At 45.8% G+C, this 20,506-nt stretch overlaps 1 protein-coding gene across 2 annotated transcripts in view; it reads left to right on the top strand.

Moving 5' to 3' along the window:
- The window catches only part of RNGTT (RNA guanylyltransferase and 5'-phosphatase), a 1,209,919-nt gene that overhangs the window by 168,173 nt on the left and 1,021,240 nt on the right, over positions 1 to 20,506 (top strand). For both annotated transcript variants that reach the window (XM_029595427.1, XM_029595426.1), the window contains exon 5: positions 11,099 to 11,174. In XM_029595427.1, the coding sequence (XP_029451287.1) occupies positions 11,099 to 11,174 (76 nt within the window). The remainder of the gene's footprint in view (positions 1 to 11,098; positions 11,175 to 20,506) is intronic.

The raw sequence follows: 20,506 nt of genomic DNA on the forward strand, positions 1-20,506 counted from the left end.
TTTTCCCAAGGCCTCACTCTCCCCAGGGCGAGAGAGTTTTATACACCTTAGACTGTAAACGTGCACTTGCATTTTACCTAGATCACACTGCAGTCCATAGGAAATCCACCCAACTCTTTGTTTCTTTCGATAAAAACAAACTGGGAGATGCATTGGGCAAACAAACTCTCTCTAACTGGCTAGCAGACTGTACTGCATTCTGCTATGAAAAAGCAGACCTTCCTCTTCAGGGACGAGTGAAGGCACACTCAGTAAGAGCCATGGCAACGTCAGTAGCACATTATCGTTCAGTACTGATTCCTGAAATCTGTAAAGCTGCAACATGGAGCTCTCTACACACATTTGCAGCACATTACTGCCTGGACAAGGAAGGACGTCAGGACTCTGCCTTTGGCCAATCCATCTTGAAGAACTTATTTCCAGTGTAATCCCAACTCCTTCCACATCCACCTGCTGTGATTTTCAGGCTGCTTCATTTTTCCCCAACAGTGCACCAGTTGTGCCTGTTGCACAAGTTGTATGCTTTTGGTCCAAACAAATATGAGTCAGCCTGTAGCTTGCTAATCACCCATATGTGAGGAGTACCATCCTGCTTGTCCTGGGAGAAAGCAGAGTTGCTTACCTGTAACAGGTGTTCATCCTGCTGTCCTGGGAGTAGTCATCACGAAACCCACCTGAAACAGTTTTCTTATTTTATTTTTTGCTCGCAACTTTTGCTACAAACGAGACTGAAGGGAGACCCTTGTGGCCACAGGGATTATGGCATGCTGGGCATGCTCAGTGTGCCAGTCAAAGTTCTAGAAACTTTGACAAAAGTGTTCTTTGACAGGGCTCCATCTGATGATGTTACCCATATGTGAGGACTACATCCTGCTGTCCTGTGAGAACACCTGTTACAGGTAAGCAACTCTGCTTTACTGGTAAACAGGGCTCTCCGTAAACAGCAGAATGAATTAGTCATGCTTAATTCCTGTTCACCTCGCTAAAGTTTGCTAAGTTCTGAAATTGACTGAGGGCTCACAAGGCAGTGCGTGTGCAGGAACCAATGTCCATGCTCAGTAAACTGTTACTGAGCTCGGAGAAATGGTTTGTTATGGCTAATTTATCCTCCTGTCTACAGAGGACTGTATTTATAGGTGAGAAAATTTGCTTAATTATTTTTTTTAGTTGCCAAACTCACTGTTGCCTCCAAATGGAAGTATGCACATCCTCCTAGCCTCTCTGATTTGCTCACTAAGATCTGGTGAATCTTGATTATATAGCACGTGACGCATCAGTTTTACAATAAGAACATAAGATATGCCATGCTGAGCCATATCAAAGTCCGTTGAGCCTAGTAATCCCATCTCTGACAGTGGTCAGTTCATATCACAAGTACCCATTAGATCCCAAAAAACATCTATTTTTAGTTGTTCACTTACTCCCAGGAGTAAGTAAGTGGTTTTCCCAAGTCTACTTGGCTAATAGATAGATAGAATGGTATTAAGAAATAATAAAATAAATAAATGCTTATAGACTTTTTCTCTCCAGGAACTTGTCCAAACTTCTTTTAAACCCCACTATGGTAGTTGACCACATCCTCTGGCAACAGATTCCACAACTTGATTGTCCTCTGAGCGAAAACATGCTTTCTACAGTTTGTTTTAAATCTGCTAGTTGTTAGTTTCATGGAGTGTCCCCCTTGTTTTAATATTGTTGGAAAGGGTAATTAACTGTCTCCTATTTCAGGGGTGGGTAAATGTTTTTGTGTCTGAGAACTCAAATACACAATTGATATGAACAGTGGCATAAACATCATAAAGCACTGAAATATGGGCAAGTCGTCACTGTTACCAGTTTTACTGCTGTCTAGTCAGATGTCCTGATGTACAGTGAGGAACCAGTTCAGTGTGAAAGATGTCTACAGATCGACTCCCTCAGGAAAGAGGTGGCAGAACTCAAAGAGGAGGAGGCAAGACAGAATCATCCAGGAGAATGAGGACTATATCAATTAAATGGGATATGGCTTCTAGACCTTACACCATAGCGTCAATTTCCCTTGAACTGAAGCACCAGTATGCAGCCCTGGAAAAGGAGGAGGAGATGTAATTCCATGACAGGGAGGAACCAGGCCATGCAACCCCCAAAGCTGCAGGAATTTCAGTTGTTGCACCTAGGAGGTGGAGGGTAATGGTTGTTGGTAACTCACTTCTGAGGGTCACGGGGGCATCCATCTGCTGACTACACATGTTGTCCTGGGAAGTGTGCTGCTACTGGGTGCCAAAATGCAAGACATTTTGGAGAGATTGCCGAAAATCCTCAGTCCTACTGACCACTATCCAATGCTTCTCATCCATGTTGACATGAATGATACTGTGAGATACCAAAGAGTTTGTATCAAAAGTGATTTCATGGCCCTAGGAGATAGTAAAGCAGATATGTGCACAGGTGGCATTCTCCTCAATCCTTCCAGTTAAGAATAAAGGCCCAGGCAAGGAAGCTCACATTCTGGAGATAAATGAATGGTTGCATCGATGGTGTTGACGTGAGCGTTTTGGCTTCCTGGATAATGGGATATTTCAAGGATTGCTGAGCAGAGAAGGGTTCTACTTGTCGAAGAAGAAGTGCAGCGTCTTTCAACACAGAATGGCAAACCTACTAGGTAGGGCTTTAAATTAGAATCATTGGGGTGAATTAAGCTCTAAAGTAAGTAAACAATAAATACTCATATAGAAATGGGAAATATAGGAAAAAAGCCAATATTTGGAAAGCTATGTACACTAATGCTCATAGTATGGGAAATAAAGTCCCAGATCTAGAGGCAGTCAGGAAGAAGCTGATGTAGATATAGTAGCTGTCACGGAGACCTGATATACAGAAAACCATGACTGGGATTTAGTTATACCTGGCTACAATCTATTCAGGAAGGACCGGGTAAGTAGAAAGGAGGAAGCTTGGCATTATATAGAAAGAATGATAGTAAAGCAACAGCATTGCTGGGATTATAAGGAGAGGAGGAGGCACTGTGGGTTAAATGGAACATCTGTTTATATTGGTGTAATATTCAGACCTCCATCACAGACAGAAGAAATGGATAGAGATTTAATGGAAGATATTCACAGGATTGCTGTGAAAAGGGCGTGCTGCTGCTAGGGGATTTTAATCTTCCAGATGTTGATTGGGACATCCCAACTGCAGTATCATGGATTTTCTGCAAGGAGAACTGTTCTGTCAAATGGTAATGAAACCCACATGGGATAGTATTTCAGATATTGTAGTGGATAATCATCTGGGAACCAGTGACCACTGGATGGTGTGGTTCAGTATCGGGACGCAAGAAATGAAGGTTAATTCTAAAGTGAGGGTCCTGATCTTCAGGAAAACTAACTTCCTCAAAATGGGGGCATACCTCAAGGAGTCATTAGCTGGATGGGAAAATCTAGATGAAGTAGAAGGGCAGTGGGCAAAACTAAAAAGAGATGATATAAGGGCAATTCATCTTTTTGTTAGGAATGTAAATAAAGAGGAAAAAAAGACCATTATGCTTTTCTAAAGAAGTACCGTATTTTTTGCTCCATAGGATGCACCTGACCATAAGACGCACTAGGATTCAGAGGGGGAAAATTTAAAAAAAAAAAATTTTGTGCTAAACCGGCTCTGTCCCCTGGCATCTGTGCGTCTTATGGAGCAAATTAGGGGAGTGCATAACATCGTTTTTTTTCTACCCATTTTGTTTTCGGGTCTGGGAAGGGTCATTTCGGTCCATTCCCCAGATCAGAAAACTTTTGTCTTTCTATTTCTGTGGGAACCCCCCCCCCCCCCCCAAAAAAACCCCCCATCCCAACCCTTTAAATTAATTAAACCACCACCCTCTTGACCCCCCCAAGACCTGCCAAAAATCCCTGGTGGTCCAGCGGGGTCCAGGAGCGGTCCAGGAGCGATCTCCTGGACTTGGGCCGTCGGCTGCCAGTAATCAAAATGGCACCGACGGCCCTTTGCCCTTACTATGTCACTGGGGTCGACCAATGGCAGCGGTAGCCCCTGTGACATAGTAAGGGCAACCGCTGCCATTGGTCGCCCAAGTCCAGGAGATCGCTCCTGGACCCCCGCTGGACCACCAGGGACTTTAGGCAGGTCTTGGGGGGGTCAGGAGGGTGGGGGGTTGTAGTAAATTAATTTGGCAGGTCTGGGGGGGATTGTTAGATTTTTGTTTTTTTTTATATTCGCTCCATAAGACGCACAGACATTTTCCTCCCACTTTTGGGGGGGAAAAAGCGTGTCTTATGGAGCGAAAAATACGGTAGTTGAAAACGTAAGGGAGAAAAGGTTAGCGTTCATAAACTACAAGAGATTGCAGAAAGAGGAAAAGAGGTGACAATATCTGGAAAAATTAAGTGACTGACTGGATTAGAAAGTGGCTGAGTGGGAGGTGAGAAAGGGTAGTGGTAAATGGAGTTTTTCTCTGAGGAGGGGCTTGTTACTAATGGTGTGCCTCAGGGATCAATCCTTGGACTGGTTCTTTTCAACATTTTTGTTAGCGACATAACGGATGGGCTGTCAGGAAAGGTTTGTCTTTTTGCCGATGATACCAAAATCTGTAACAGTGCGCATCCAGGATGGAGTGGAAAACAGGAATGATGTACCGAAACTCGAGGAATGGTGTAAGGTCTGGCAGCTAAGATTTAATGGTAAAAAATACAGAGTAATGCACTTAGAATGCAAAAAGTCAAGGGAAAGGTACAGTATTGGAGATGAATTTCTTCTGAACACAAAGGAAGAGTGGGATCTGGGGGGTGATTGTATCTGATAGTAATAGTTGGTCAAACAGATGGATAAAGCGACAGTAAAAGCCAGCAAGATGCTTCGCTGCATAGGGAGAGGAATGGTAAGCAGAAAAAGGGAGTCTATATTTGCCCTGCGTAGGTCCCTGGTGAGACCTCACTTGGAATACTGTGAACTATTCTGGAGACCGCACCTTCAAAAGGATATAAACAGGATGGAGTCAGTCCAGAGGGTGGCTACTAAAATGGTCAGTGGTCTTTGTTCTAAAGCAAATGGGGATAGACTTAAAATGTATATCCTAAAGGAAAGGCGAGATGGGGTAGATATGATAGAAACTCCATGAAGTTAGCATGGGGCACATTTAAAACTAATCGGAGAAAGTTCTTTTTTACTCAAGGCACAATTAAACTCTGGCATTTGTTGCCAGAGGATGTGGTTAGTGCAGTTAGTATAGCAGTGTTTAAAAAAGGATTGGATAAGTTCTTGGAGGAGAAGTCCATTACCTGCTATTAAGTTCACTTAGAGAATAGCCACTGCCATTAGCAATGGTTACATGGAATAGACTTAGTTTTTGGGTACTTGCCAGGTTCTTATGGCCTGGATTGGCCACCTTTGGAAACAGAATGCTGGGCTTGATGGACCCTTGGTCTGACCCAGTATGGCATTTTCTTAGTTCTTATGTTCTTAAACATTCGAATATCTCAAAGGTTTCCATGCACAGGAGACATGAGATGATGTTGAAAAGTAGATTCAGGAAGTATTTCTTTACAGTGAGGGTGGTGGATGTGTGTGGAACAGCTTCCCAGTGGAAGTGGTGGAAACAAAAAACAGTATTCAAGAAAGCATGGGATAAATACAGGTGATATTTAAAGAAGTGATGAGAATTATAATGCTAAATTAATTGGATGGATGGGGAGACTGGATGGGACATACAGTCTTTTTCTGCCATCATGTTTCTATGTGTAAGTAAGCTGGTAAAGTGGCAATAATGCCTCAAGACACAGTGAGAGTAACAAACCAGCAGCAGAGAGATTAATGCAGCATTATTTAAAAAAAAAAAAAAAAAAAAATGCCAGCAATGTTTTGGGAGAGCAGCTCTAGTGGTGACATGAACACCACAAAGCACTGAGACTGTGAGGACCCTGGCTGCATTTTCTTGCCCTGTGCTTTAAGTCTTGTCCTTGTCTTGTCTCTTTTTTGATATTCCTTGTTTTGTGGCATTTCTCTAGGCCCTGCAGCCAGCTTTGCCTCAGTGGATGTCCTCCTTGTACCCCTGTCTCCAATGCACTGCAACCTTAAGTCCTGCTGGCCACCAGAACCTTCCAAGGGGGAAGTGGCCAGTACAGGCAGAAGACCCTGAACTGCCTGTTCCTGCTTTAGCCAGTTTCCCTTGAGTCCAGCGCTTCTCCAGTCCAGAGGGTTACCCTGTAACTGGTCAGTATGGCCTGACATCAAGATGAGGTCAGATGAATCCCTCAGAGAGCAATATGGATTGTAGCAGGCCCGACTTTATTTCCAGACCATTCCAGGTCTTGTGCTGCAGCCTTGCTTCCAGACTCTGTCCTAGGCAGGTATGCGCTAAATTTTATTCTTCTGGAAAACCTTGTTGTTCTAATGTAAAGCCTGGAGTGTGGACTGTAGGTCCTGCTGCAGCCACTAATGTAAGTGCTATAGCCCTGGCTCCAGTAATCCCTGCAGCTCCCTTCTGGGACTGAAAGAAGTGCTGGTACAGATATAAGTAATCTGAAGAAGTGTGTGCTGTTTGCTATGCCACAAATCCAGCTTTTAAAATACAGATCCTGGCTCCAAGTGGTTCCAGCCCTGCTTCAGTCAAGGCTGCCTTAGCTCTCAAGAAGCCAGCACAGACTCCAGTTCCAAACAATTCAGTATGTGCTTCGCATGACCTGTTACCAATGCTGGAAACATTTCAAGGTAGAATACCTCTGATATACCAGGGACCATACAGCAAATATTGAATTCTATGTGAGAGACACAGGCCCTTTTTTTTAAAAAGATGGGTTTCCTTGCCCCTGCTGTAGCCAGTGTTGCAGCTGTGCTGGCTAAGCCTGTCCATGCTTTTGCTTTGGTGCCTGTGTTCCAGGCAGCCGGTTCCAGTTCTGTTCCCATGCTTGCATTCCAGTGCCTTTGTTTGAGCCAGCTGCTCCAAGTCTGGCCCTGCGGTCTTCAGTCCAGCCAGGTGCTCTGGATCCTGTACTAGTACCAGCAACAGCTGCTTCACAGCCAACTCCAGATCCATTTCCAGCATCAGCTGTTTCACAGCTCGATCTGGATCCAGTTTCAGACTTTTAAAGCCATAAGAACATAAGAAATTGCCATGCTGGGTCAGACCAAGGGTCCATCAAGCCCAGCATCCCAACAGAGGCCAAACCAGGCCACAAGAACCTGGCAATTACCCAAAGCCAGTAGCACCAGCAGCTGTCTCTGATCCTGTTTCCAGCTTTGCTTTAGATGATATGCTCCAATCAGGCGTTGACTCTGCTCCTGTCATGGACCCACTCCAGTCAGGTATTCCACTTCCAGGCTCTGACTCCGAACCAGGCATTCCGTTTCCAGACTCTCACTCCAATCCAGATGCTTCACTTCCAGGCTCTCACTCCAATTCAGGCATTTCACTACCAGGCTCTGTCTCTGATCCAGGTACTCCTCTTTCAGACAGACTCTAATTCTATTCCAGGCCTTGGTCCAGTTGCCCTAAACCATTTCTTGCATTTGGAATCTGGAGGGAGAAAGTGTTCCTAGGGGCATCTAGAAGCTGTCAATTTTTGGTGAGAAGGGGGTTACTGTGAGAACCCTAGCTGCAGTGCGGCCCTCCTGCCTTCAGAGGCCCTCAGCATGCCGCAGTCTGTTGCACAGGCTGATGTCTCAAGACTCTGTGATGCCGCATGGCCATGCCTTTTTAAGCCTGACGCCTCTTGGAATCTTCCTTACTTCTTGCTGTGACCATTCTAGCTCTGCCTTGCCACAGTCCTTAGCCTTGTTGGTTTTCTGTTTATATACTTTCTGTTCTTTGTGTGGCTCCAGTCTAATTGCCTGCCTGGTCTTTGCGTGTGTGTTTTGTGTCCTGCTTGTTTGTGGCCTTTTGATTTTTTTTTTTTCTTTTTGTCCTGTGACTGCTTGTCTTGGCTTGTTTGTATTGTTTGTCTCTCTTTTGTGGGCACCTTGTTCTGTGTATGTGTTCCCTGCAGTTAATCCTGCTCTTGTGGGTGCCCTTTAGTTCCTGTCTTTTATCATCCAAGGAAAGCGACAAACAGAAGGATGCCACAAGAGCGTCTTTTTCAATCTTTAATGAAGGAGACGTAAAATAAATTGCAAATGCCCGACTCTGGCCGAGTTTCGCCACCTATGGTGGCTGCCTCAGGGGCTTAATGTTTCTAGAAACGTAATCACGTGATGGTCCGGATAATGTCAACAGTCAAATTTCATTTATGTATTCAATACGCCGGCAACGCGCGTCTCCTTACATTTCACTGTACCATGGACACCATTGAGCACCATGTGCTATTAAGCCCCATGGATGCCAGTGAGCACCGTGGGGGCTCTCAACTTCAAGCACCAAGGTTGTCGAGCCATTGGGTGCCTTGACATGGCACATCATGGATACCGTCAGATGTCATGGATGCCATCAAGTTGCATGGGCATCTTAGATACATCGGCCGCCTTGGCTGCCATTAGCACGGTTGTTTGTTTATCGTGCGCATAGAGTGCCATGTTCACATCAAGCACCTGGGCGCTATCAAGTGCCTGGGTTGCCACCACGTACCACGGTTACCATCACATTCCGTGGACACTGTCTAGTGCCATGGTCACATTGTGTGCCAGGCATGTTGATGGGTGCAGGGACTAACTTCCATGTCATTGAGCGCCATGGGTGCCCTCGCCATCGGGCAGGTAGGTGTCACGGGATGCCATCGATGCCAGCAAATGTCAGGGCACCTAATAACCTCGTGACACACAAAGTGGAAAGAATATCTGCATGGAAAAGGACCACCTTGTTTAGCATACAAACACTCCCACTGACAGGGATACCCTGAAAGAGGAAATGACAAACCTTAAGTGACTGCAACAAGGGTATGGGGTCTCATGTGTGAAATTTTCTATCCTCTGATAAATGAAGCCATATATATGATGAGTTGCCTGAAGATACACATGCTCTTCGGGTTGCGGAGGGGATAAAAATCTCGTCTTAGAGGAAGAATACCACTCAGATGCGACACTGATGGCCAAGAGCAGTCACAAAGTGAACATGGATGTTGTGCCCATCAGGTGTCAAAAAAGGTACTCCCCATGCAGGAGAAATCCTCATCTGTTGCAGGGGACTGGATTCCTAAGAAAGGGAAACCCTATATTGGGGGGGGGCCCCCCCGCGCCCGCCCGCCTGCCTGCCTGCCTGCTATGTTGCAGTAGTGTAACAGTGGAGTGAGAGCTCCTGTCTGATGGACTCTCAGATCCAGTAAAGAACAGCGGCTGTCACTCAAAGAAAAAGCCCACTCGGAGAATGTGGAATGAAGTGGAAAAATAAGCCATCGAGAGGGAACCTATTAAGGTCATGTCTCAAAAGCCAATAGCCAAATTTCCCATCTCTGAAATACTAACCAGGCCCCAACCCTGCTTAGCTTCTGTTGACCAAGGGCGCCCACAAACGACGAAGGGCAATAGTCTGCATTGTTACCCTCTCTTGAGCTTGGTGAGCACTGTAGCCCCTATACTGAATCATCAGGGGTGCTGAGGTGGGGTTGCCTTTTGGCGAGGGTCTATGCCTGTTTGCCAGACACATTGCCAGTGCACTATCATCACTGTCGGTAGTGTGGAGTGCCAGGATGCCATGTATGGCGGTGTTGCCGCATCGCCATGGATACGGTTACCATCATTCCTGTTGTGTGTAGTGCTTGGGTGCTGTAGACTCTCTGAGCGCCATTCCTTACATCATATGTAGTATGTACCAGACAGGGTGTCCCTGGTATTGCGCACCATCACTCAGTTATTAATAAACCGCAGTTTTTCTGTCTGCTGGGCTCTCTAGCCCCAGCTAATTTTCAGTTCTCTTGTGCCTTTGCCAGTGCCGTCTGGGTCCTAGGCCTACTGGTGCTAATCAGAGTTCACTGTTCGGAAGCTCTGACTCTGTTGGTTTTTGTGTAGCTCAGTGGGCTTCTTGCCCTGTACTCGCATTACGTCCTTGCCTTCGGACACCTTGCTGCATAACGGGGTTTCTGTCTTTGCCTATTGTACCAGTCTCTTTGAGGTGAAAAACTCAACTCTTTTCCCATCTAGGTCGACTGCCTCACTGACAAGGGGGTGGAGGGGGAAGTGGCAAATGGTGATGCTTTACACTAAAGGGTTTTCCCATTTTTCCTGTTTTCAGCAGCCTCTAGCTTGGGATTCACCCAAGTGTGAGGACTGCCATCCTGCTTGTCCTTAGAGAAAGCAGAGTTACTTATCTGTAACAGGTATTTTCCGAGGACAGCAGATGTCAGTTCTCACAGTTTCCTCCCGCCTCCCCAGGGAGTTGGTATTTCCCATGTACTTGCTATTTCATAGGCTGAGGGACTCTGCCTGAGAGATAGGGAGGTGGCTACAGCTGCACATGTTCAGTAGAACATTCAGAAAGCTCTAGATTCTTTGAGATCAAAGTTCTGTGATGGGCTGCATTGGATGATGTCACCCATGTGTGAAGACTGACATCCTGCTGCCCTCGGAGAACACCTGTTACAGGTAAGCAACTCTGCTTTAGGGAATAAAGTACTTTTCTTTCTGATTATAACTTGTATGTGTAACGGAGATGCAGAACTTTGTGCAGAGTGGAAGTTATAAACAAGATAATGAGTAAGAACTTGAATTTGCATTTTGTAATTATAGAGTAACTTGGTCTTTGTAATGCTTTTTTTTTATGTTGGTGGACATAAACTATGCTGGCTATTTATATGCATTTCAATCAAAACATTGTTGACCATGTTATTATCTTTTATAGCTGCAACATTTGCTGATCAGAAAAGTGCACAGATGTTTGCTTGTATTAGCTAGCTTAGAATAGTACAGTAACGACAGGCTGTAGAATTGAGTGTTTTGGTGACTGATTAACAAAGCCTGTTTAACATTATTGTGATTTAATTCATACAAACAGCAGTATTCTTAGCTTTAGGCCTCAGCTGTAAAATACAGCTGTAGGGAGGCTTGGATTACTCGGTAGAAAAGTTGAATCATTAATGTTGACAATAGAGAAATGATAAAAGAAAGTTTATTAAGTACAAGTGATGCCTAATACTCCGATTTGCTTATATGTAAATAAAGCCTTTTTTTTTTTTTTTAATTTCTTTTGTAGGTGTCCATTGCACGCATGGCTTCAACCGCACTGGCTTCCTTATCTGTGCCTTTTTGGTTGAGAAGATGGATTGGAGGTAACTTTCCAGGTTTAACTGGAACAATAAAATGTAATTGCAAATGTTTTCTTCAAAGCATTTTAGTATTGGTTTAATTTAACTGGGCCATATGCCACCACCGTCGATAGGATACACTAAACACTGTGCATCTGAGGCATACACTAATCCAGCCAGAGTTCTGCAGAGAGGACATTTTTACCAGTTGTGTTTCACTGCTTTGGAATTAAATATCTTTATAAGGTAAACCAGGGGTCGGGAACCTATGGCTCGCGAGCCAGATGTGGCTCTTTTGATGGCTGCATCTGGCTCGCAGACAAATCTTTAATAAAAAAAGTAAAAATCTTAAAACCCCCCCCCCCCCCACCCTCCTGACGCCCCACAAAGACCTCCAAAATTAATTTACTACAACCCCTCACCCTCCTGACCGCCCCCCCCCCAAGACCTGCCAAAAGTCCCTGGAGGTCCAGCGGGGGTCCAGGAGCGGTCCGGGAGCGATCTCCTGGACTTGGGCTGTCGGCTGCCAGTAGTCAAAATGGCGTCGACGGCCCTTTGCCCTCACTATATCACTGGGGTCGACCAATGGCGGCGGTAGCCCCTGTGACATAGTAAGGGCAAAGGGCTGTCGGCTGCCAGTAATCAAAATGGCGTCGACGGCCCTTTGCCCCTCATTATGTCACAGGGGCTACCGCCGCCATTGGTCGACCCCAGTGACATAGTGAGGGCAAAGGGCCGTCGGCGCCATTTTGACTACTGGCAGCCGACGGCCCAAGTCCAGGAGATCGCTCCCGGACCGCTCCTGGACCCCCGCTGGACCACCAGGGACTTTTGGCAGGTCTTGGGGGGGTTAGGAGGGTGGGGGGTTGTAGTAAATTAATTTTGGAGGTCTTGGGGGGGCGTCAGGAGGGTGGGGGGTTTTGATAGATTTTTACTTTTTTATTAAAGATTTGTCTGCGAGCCCTGGACCCCCGCTGGACCACTAGGGACTTTTGGAAGGTCTTGGGGGGGGGGGGTCAGGAGGGTGGGGGGTTGAGGTAAATTAATTTGGCAGGTCTTGTATGGCTCTCACGGAATTATATTTTAAAATATGTGGCATTCATGGCTCTCTCAGCCAAAAAGGTTCCCAACCCCTGAGGTAAACAGATCACAGTATAAGCTCAGATCCTGGTGCCTGCATGTATCCTGATTTTATCATCTTCCCTGTGCATGCCTGATCTCTTACAAGTGGCTCCAAACATTGTGAGCAGGGCCAGGTTTACATGCTACTTGCCGCTAGGTAGTGTGGGGGAGGGGTTCCCATCTGAAGTTCAGAACATGTTTAGAGGTAGAAGAGGTAATGCAGACTATTGGATCAGCAGCGCCTCCTCTGTCTAGGTGGCCCTCTTTTGGCTGTACAGTTAGCTGCACTGCAAGGATGGTCTGAAGCAGGGGTCGGGAACCCATGGCTCGCGAGCCAGATATGGCTCTTTTGAGGGTTGCATCTGGCTCGCAGACAGTCGCCACACTTTCCCGCTGACCCAGCTGCTTCCCGGTCCTCCTCCGCCCGGGCTTAAAATGCTGTCAGCCCGGGCGGAACGCGGCAGGACAGCTGGAGTCAGCGGCACCGGCGTGCTCTCTTCTTCCCGCCCCCCCCGCAGCCCGGAAGAGGAAGTGGAGAGTATCGGGTGCCTGCGCGGCAAGAAGAGGCCACGCTAGTGCGCTCGGCATCGGCCCGAAGAAAAGAAGACTGCAGCGCAGCTCGGAGGAAAATGAAGAGCTTCAACCGCGGCCGATGGGACTCCGCCTCCGCGAGGGCTGAAAATGAAGAGGTTAGCGTTGGGAGGAGGCTGCTGCTGCTGCCGCGAGTTCCCGGGGGGGGGGGGGGGGGGAGAGAGAGAGTGAATGAGCGAGCAAACACAGCTTGCTCGCTCATTCACTCTCTCTCTCCCCCACCCCGGGAACTCGCGGCAGCAGCAGCAGCCTCCTCCCAACGCTAACCTCTTCATTTTCAGCCCTCGCGGAGGCGGAGTCCCATCGGCCACGGCTGAACCTCTTCATTTTCCTCCGAGCCGCGCTGCAGTCTTCTTTTCTTCGGGCCGATGCCGAGCGCACTAGCGTGGCCTCTTCTTGCCGCGCAGGCACCCGATACTCTCCACTTCCTCTTCCGGGCCGCGGGGGGGGGGGGGGGGGGGGCGTGTGTGTGTGTGTGTGTGAGAGATGCATGTATGTGAATGATTGAGAGCCTGCCTGTGAGAGAGAGAGAGAGCATGAATGTAAGTTTACCATTGGGAACCTGTATGTGAAAGTTTGTGATTGAAAACCTGTTTGTGTGAAAGAGTATGTGTGTATGATTGAGATCCTTTGTGTGTGAGAGAAATCATGTGTATGTATGATTAAGAGCCTGTGTGTATAAGTAAGAGAGAGATCATGTGTGTCTGTGTGTGATTGAGAGCTGATTTAGGTGAGGGAGCATGTGAGTATGTGATTGAGAGCCTGTGTTTAAATGAGAGAGAGAGAGACCATGTGTGTCTGTGTGTGATTGAGAGCTGATTTAGGTGAGGGAGCATGTGAGTATGTGATTGAGAGCCTGTGTGTAAATGAGAGAAAGAGAGGACATGTTTGTAAGCATGTGAATGAGAGTCTGTGTGTGAGAGAAAAAGACAGCATGTATTTATGTGATTGAAAGCCTGTGTGTGTGTGTAAGCGTGAAAAGATAGACAGCATGTGTGTAAATGTGTAATTAAGAGCCTATATAAGTGAGAGAGAAAAAACATGTGTATATGTGAGTACTGAGAGCATGTGTGTATAGGTGTGTCATTGAGAGCCAGTGTGAGAGAGAGCGCTGGTATGTGACTGAGAGAGGAGAAAGTTCCAAGCAAACCACCCCTCCTCCTGCTAATTCAGAACAATCTCAGGACACCTGGATATCAAACGTTCCCAGGTATGCAGAGCAAAAAAATTTTTGTATCCTTATTTTTCATTACTGGGTCTTTGTGTCTGCTATTTTGAAATATTTTGTTGGTATCTGGAAATGTTTTATATGAGTTTTTAATTATTGGATATTCCACTCATCAGCTGTTTCGAAATATGTTCTTTTTGTTAGTACAGTTTTACTGCTGATGATTTTATATTTCTTGATTTGTTTTATAAGGATGGGTGATGTTTCTTTTTTCCTTTGTTACACTGCATACAGAGACTCTGGCTTGTTGCAGTTTCCAATTCAGTTTTTTCTGCATGCTTCTTGTTATGCGTTTTGGTCTCTTTATTCTATGTTAGGTGAGGGACAGCACGTGATTCAGGTGAGGTTTTCTGCTGGCGTGTAGTTTCTGTGTAGGACTCTATAGCAGCCTGACTTGGTCCGTTTTCCTAATAGGAGATGTATTGGTGTCTTAAGGCCTGGTGTAATATTTTCAGAGACTTATTGTACTTTAAAAGTGTGATCTTACATAAAATGCACACATTTACTTGTATTTAGTTTTAAACATATTGTATGGCTCTCATGGAATTACATTTTAAAATATGTGGCGTTTATGGCTCTCTCAGCCAAAAAGGTTCCTGACCCCTGGTCTGAAGGCTGCAGGGATGAAACGGCATGGCTGTGCAGCTTCAGTACAGTGGCGCCATCTACTGGGCAGGTGCTCCTGAGACATGTGCCTATTCTGCCTAACCTGGAGCATCGCTTTCTCACATTTGGCATAATATGCTACTTTCTCCAAATGGTTCGTTACTATTAAACCAGATTTGACATTGATGTTTTTATCCAATTTGAGACAAAAACAAAGTTTTGCATAATTGTTGAAGCAGTGTGTATTTTGTGTTTCCTTTTCAGTGTAAATGCAGAACTGCACTGTAATTTCTAGGGATGTACTCTTGTTTGTTTCATTTCGATTAGTGCACACTAAATCAAATTAGCATGCAGTAAATCGAATTAGTGCTTACTTGAATAGGTTTTAGCGGTGCACTAAAACAATTTGGTGTACACTAAAACTAATCGACAGAAAGCAAAATGAAAAATCCCCCAGGAACAATGTGTTAATATGATTAGTTCCATTGATTTTATTGATTTATTTCCTTCCCCCCTGAGCATGTCTGTTTTTATTTTTAACCCAGTTAGTTAGGAATTTTTGCAACTATGCATTTAAAAAAAAGTCTGAAAAAAATGGAAAAAAAAAAAAAAAGAGATCAAAGTAGTGCTTAAAGATAGCTAATACATAGGGTAAATTTTCAAAGTTTTTGTCAGAACTTGCACTTATAAATAAGGAGCTGTACATATAGGGTGGCTGACTGCGCTTTACTTCATAAAGTACGGTATATAAATTTGGCCACACAAAAAAAGGTGTTTTGGGAGCATGTTATCACTCTACATGAGCAGCTTACAGTTTCAAAAAATACGTTCATAACCAATCTGCCAGGCTGCTGGCACTAACTTCCAAACTGCTGGCACTAATGTTTAAAAAGGAGATAGAGCAGCTTTTAAACTAGAAAATGGAGGAAAGCTGACAGTCACTCAGCAGCGTGTGGTTCGGAGGAAGGTATCTTCAAAGGATACTGGCAAACCAAGTAAGTTAGAATGTTCTGGTGGAGATGTGATTGTAAAAGCTGAAAAACCCCAGATGTATTTAAATAGAGAGCACAAAGAAACAATGACAGAGGGTAATGGTACATGGAATTCACTCTGAGGAAAGAAAGGTGATAAGTGAAGTGCCTCATGGATTGGTCCTAGGGCCGGTTCTGTTCAATATCTTTGTTAGCAATATTGGGAGAAGTTAGAGGAAAAGTTTTCTTTTTTGCAGATGACACTAAGATCTGCAACATATGGACATTCCCGAAGGAGTATACTGAATGAAAAATGATCTAAGGAAGCTTCAGAAGTGGTCTAATAGTTTGTAGTTAAGATTCAATGCCAAAAAATGAAGTTGTGCCGTAGGGATGTAGATATCAATGGGAAGGTAGGTGATAAAGAGATGATATGCACCGACCAGGAGAGGGACCTTGGTATGATGATTTCAGATGATCTCAAAGTAGAAAAACAGTGTGATAAGATGGTGGTTAGAGTTGGGAGGATGCTTGGATGCCTAGGGAGAGGCATAACTAGTAGAAAAAGATAGTTAATAATGCCTCTTTCCTGAACATACCCAGATCAGTCCAGGCAAGTGGATTTTATTAATCTCTACCAGCAGATGGAGGTAGAGAACAAAGCTTTGGGCACTGCCACATATACGAGAGTGCCACCTCCAGTCCCTCAGTATTTCTCTTCCTCCAGCAGATGGTAGAGGTGCTAACCCTGCAGTCCTGACTGATTGGATATTTTGAGGAAAATTGTTCCCCAAGGTGGCAGGCTCCTGAAGAAGGGCCATCCCTCGGGTTGAGCCGGGTGAACAGGGGGTTGGATACCCTTGTCCAGTGAGGAACCTGGAGGTATACTTAGCAAGCAGGCCTACCAGGGGATTCACCTTTTAGTGCATGCTGATGGAGTCCCACTCACTAGATAGCAGTTTACAGCAGTGCTAAAGGGGGCATTATCTTACCTCAGCCTGAACTCGAGGGAGTTTGGAACTCATTCAGAACTGGCTCAGTGACCGTTGCTGCGAGGGTGGGGTTTGACAAGGAAGTCATACAAAAAATAGCTAGATGGAAGTCGTCAGCAGTTAACCTTTGTTTGAACTGGTCCAGATAGCAACTAATAGCAACGATAGTTTGTGATGTAAGTGTGCGCAACAGGCGAAGGACCATCTGGATTGTGGGGCACTCCTTCATTCATTGGCTAGCCAGGAGGGCACGCGAGCAGCCATATGGGGCATATTTGGGACTGGCACAATGTGGGGTCTACATTGAATGGATTGGTCACCATGGTATGTTGTGAGAGCACCTGTTACCCCTATTGCAGAGCTGCCAGCAGAGTGTGCCCATTCAGAGGTGGCTATTCACCTGGGCTGGAACAATTTAGGAAAATTGTCTTGTAAGCAGCTACTGCAATTTATAAGGGATGACTTTATGGTGTTATCTTCTCTATTCAAGCATAGTTGCTTGGTTTGGTCTGATATCATACCACACATGAAATGGGAAACTCAAAGCTGTGGAATAGTGTGCAGGAAGCTGAACAGATAAGTGGGTGCATGTATCCAAAGGTTAGGAGGATGTCAGATTCAATATGGGTGGGCCGATATTCAATGCGGGGGTCTTTACAGACATGATCTGATAATTGTGTCTGACGTAGGTATGAACTTATTTAGCAACTCACTGCAGGAGGCCTTAGAAGACATATTTGGTGCAAGGGTATCCTCTGGTCACAACTAGGATATGGGGGCATGAGGCAAATGAATAACTGCCTCATGCTGGTGGCAAGGTACCCAAGCCGGGGGTGGTGGAATGTGACGCGGGGCCAGATACATTAGGGCTGTCTTGCTTGAGCATGTTGGACAGCGATTGAGGGGGCAACACAGTGATAACGAGCACAACGTTAACGGCTCAGGTACCTCAGGTAATATTCTATGTTTGTTCAATAAAGCTGTGGCCTTTTACACCCACAATTAAATGCGTATGTCTTTACTTGGGATTTGATTTGTTATTCTTTGTTCGGCTGAGGGGGAGGGGGGGTGGGGAACAATCCCGGCTGTCAATGTTAATTATTTTGAGGTTGTCTTTCCTGAGGCTTTCTTGCCTCCAAATGTGAGTGAAAAGGATGGTAACCCCAACTGCAGTTATAGATCGTTCTTGGCCTATATTATAAATGCCACAGCCTTGGCCATCAAAGTTATGGATTTATAAGCTGACTCTGACAGGAATGGGGCTGCCGGTAGAATCAGTGCTCCAGGAACCTTAGCTGCCATCAGGTTCTGACCTTTCAGCTCTGGACATGGTTATTGAGGAGACTGCTACCTGCAATAAGGATCCCTTAAGTTCAGAAACTGCTCTTTAGTGTCATTTCTATCGGGCCGATTCAGTAAAGTCCACGGGAGAGCGGACGAATGCCTGATCTCCCGGCGCGCGCACAGGCCACTCGCCTGCGCGCGCGATTCTGTATTTAAATTAGGTGGTGCGGTAGAAACGGGCAAAAGGAAGTGCTAGGGACACTAGCGCGTCCCTAGCGCCTCCTTTTGACCTGGAGTGGCGGCTGTCAGCAGGTTTGACAGCCGACGCTCAATTTTGCCGGCGTCGGTTCTCGAGCCCGCTGACAGCTACAGGCTCGGAAACCGGACGCCGGCAAAATTGAGCGTCCGGTTTTCGGCCCGACAACTGCCGGCCCATTTTAAATTTTCTTTTTCTTTTTTTTACTTTTTTTTTACCCTTCAGGACCTCCGACTTAATATCGCCATGATATTAAGTCGGTGGGTGCACAGAAAAGCAGTTTTTACTGCTTTTCTGTGCACTTTCCCGGTGCCGGCAGAAACCAGCGCCGACCTTTGGGTAGGTGCTAATTTCTTAAAGTAAAATGTGCGGCTTGGCTGCACGTTTTACTTTCTGTATCGCGTGGTCATACCTAATAGGGCCATCAACATGCATTTGCATGTTGAGGGCGCTATTAGGTGCTGCGGGTTGGACGCGCGTTTTCCACCCCTTACTGAATAAGCGGTAAGGGAAAATGCGCGTCTAAGGGCAGGTACTGTATCGGCCAGTATGTTTGTCTAAGCCATCTCTTAGTGACTTCGCCCTATCCCCAGGAATTGCAGCACATTTACTGCATTATCCACTTTAGGGGCCTAACTCTTTCAGGTCTACCTTTTCCTAAAGGAGTCTAATAAGCTTGTAAAGATTCCCATTTGTTCTTAGTGAGCTCATTCCTCCTGTTAATCTTTCACTATGGGATGAATAGGGGAAAAAGTATTTTGGACCTGGAAGGGCTCTTTGAGTGTCTGTTGTTTTACCTTATTGAGGTTCTTTGCCTCCAGATTCAGGACTAATAACTCTCTAATCAAAAACTGTCTACATATGACTTGGAAAATAATCTAGGTCTATAGGACATCTCCATTGATTAAGAGGATAATTCTTCTGAAAGCACTAGGCATCTTTCCTTAGATCAAGGTTCCCAAACCTGTCTTGGAAGGCCCCCAGCCAGTCAGTTTTCAGGATATCCATAATGAATATGCATGAGATAAATTTGCATACACTGCCTCCAAACCATGCAAACTTTATCTCATGAATATTCATTGTGGATATCCTGAAAATCTGACTAGCTTAGGGGTCTTCCAGCACAGGTTTAGGGTCTCTGCCTTAGATGAAATAAGGGATCACCCTGCCAAAGGGGAGGAGCTATCAATTGTATTTCTCCGTAGGCGGAGTTAATGATCTGTGGTGTTTTGGCTTCCCACAGAGTGGCAGTCTGTATAATACCGCTCTAGTAGTGTAAGGAATGAACGCTTAATGTAAACTGGTGAATTCCTAGGCCGATGGCAGATGACAGCGCCCCCAGGAGGATATCCTGAGAGGGACCACCGGCTAGGCTGGAGTATGGAGACAAACACAGATAGTTCTTTATTAGACAGGACGTAGAACCACCAGAGGTAGCAGTAGTGAGCTGATGTGCCCGGCAGGGCTGAAGTCCCTCAGATACTGGAATTGCGGTCTCTGGGTTGCTGAGCTGTAGAGAGAGACTATAGGTAGTGAGTAGACAGGGTATGCTGGATACATAACCAGTAGTAGATGATATACACTCACAATTGTAGATATCTGTAAAGGCTTCTATGCAACAGAGAGTCTTCAGTATATTCAGAACAGGAGCCGTAGGCGAGTACTGGTTCCTATATGCAGTCTGGAATGAGAATTCACAATATTTGTGTATGAGATGGCTTCTGGAATAGAAGAGAGTCTTTGGAGGGTTTTAGGAACAAGGGCCCTCATGGAGCGAGTACCGGTTCCTATCTGCAATCTGAAATAGTAGTGCATCAGATATAGGTATGCGATAGCTTCTGAGATAGAAGAGAGTTGAAAAGAGTTTTAGGAACATGGGCCCTGGTGGAGCGAGTACCGGTTCCTATCTGCAATAATGACTCACGATCTCTGTACCTGTGATAATGTGTTGGAGGGTTTTAGGAAAATAGGCCCTCGTGGAGCGAGTACTGGTTCCTATCTGTAATAGAACTCACAGTGTTCCCGTCTGCGATCGCTTCCAGGTAGTAAGGATTCTTCTGAGCATTCAGGGATGTAGGCCCTCGAGGAGCGAGTACCGGATCCCGTCTTAGCAATCTGAAATCAAGAAGAGAGAGCGGGGCCCCCGAGGAGCGGGTACCCTTGGGTAAGTTGAGGAGGCAGAGCAGCAGCGAGAGAGTTATCCCCCACCTTGCTAACTCGATTCATAGTTGCAAACAAAGACCTTTTAAGTTGGAAGCGGATGACGTCACTACAGGGGGACGCCCCCGAAGTTCGCACCCTTGCTG

The sequence above is a fragment of the Rhinatrema bivittatum genome, chromosome 3 (assembly GCF_901001135.1).
Source record: "Rhinatrema bivittatum chromosome 3, aRhiBiv1.1, whole genome shotgun sequence".
NCBI lineage: Eukaryota > Metazoa > Chordata > Amphibia > Gymnophiona > Rhinatrematidae > Rhinatrema > Rhinatrema bivittatum.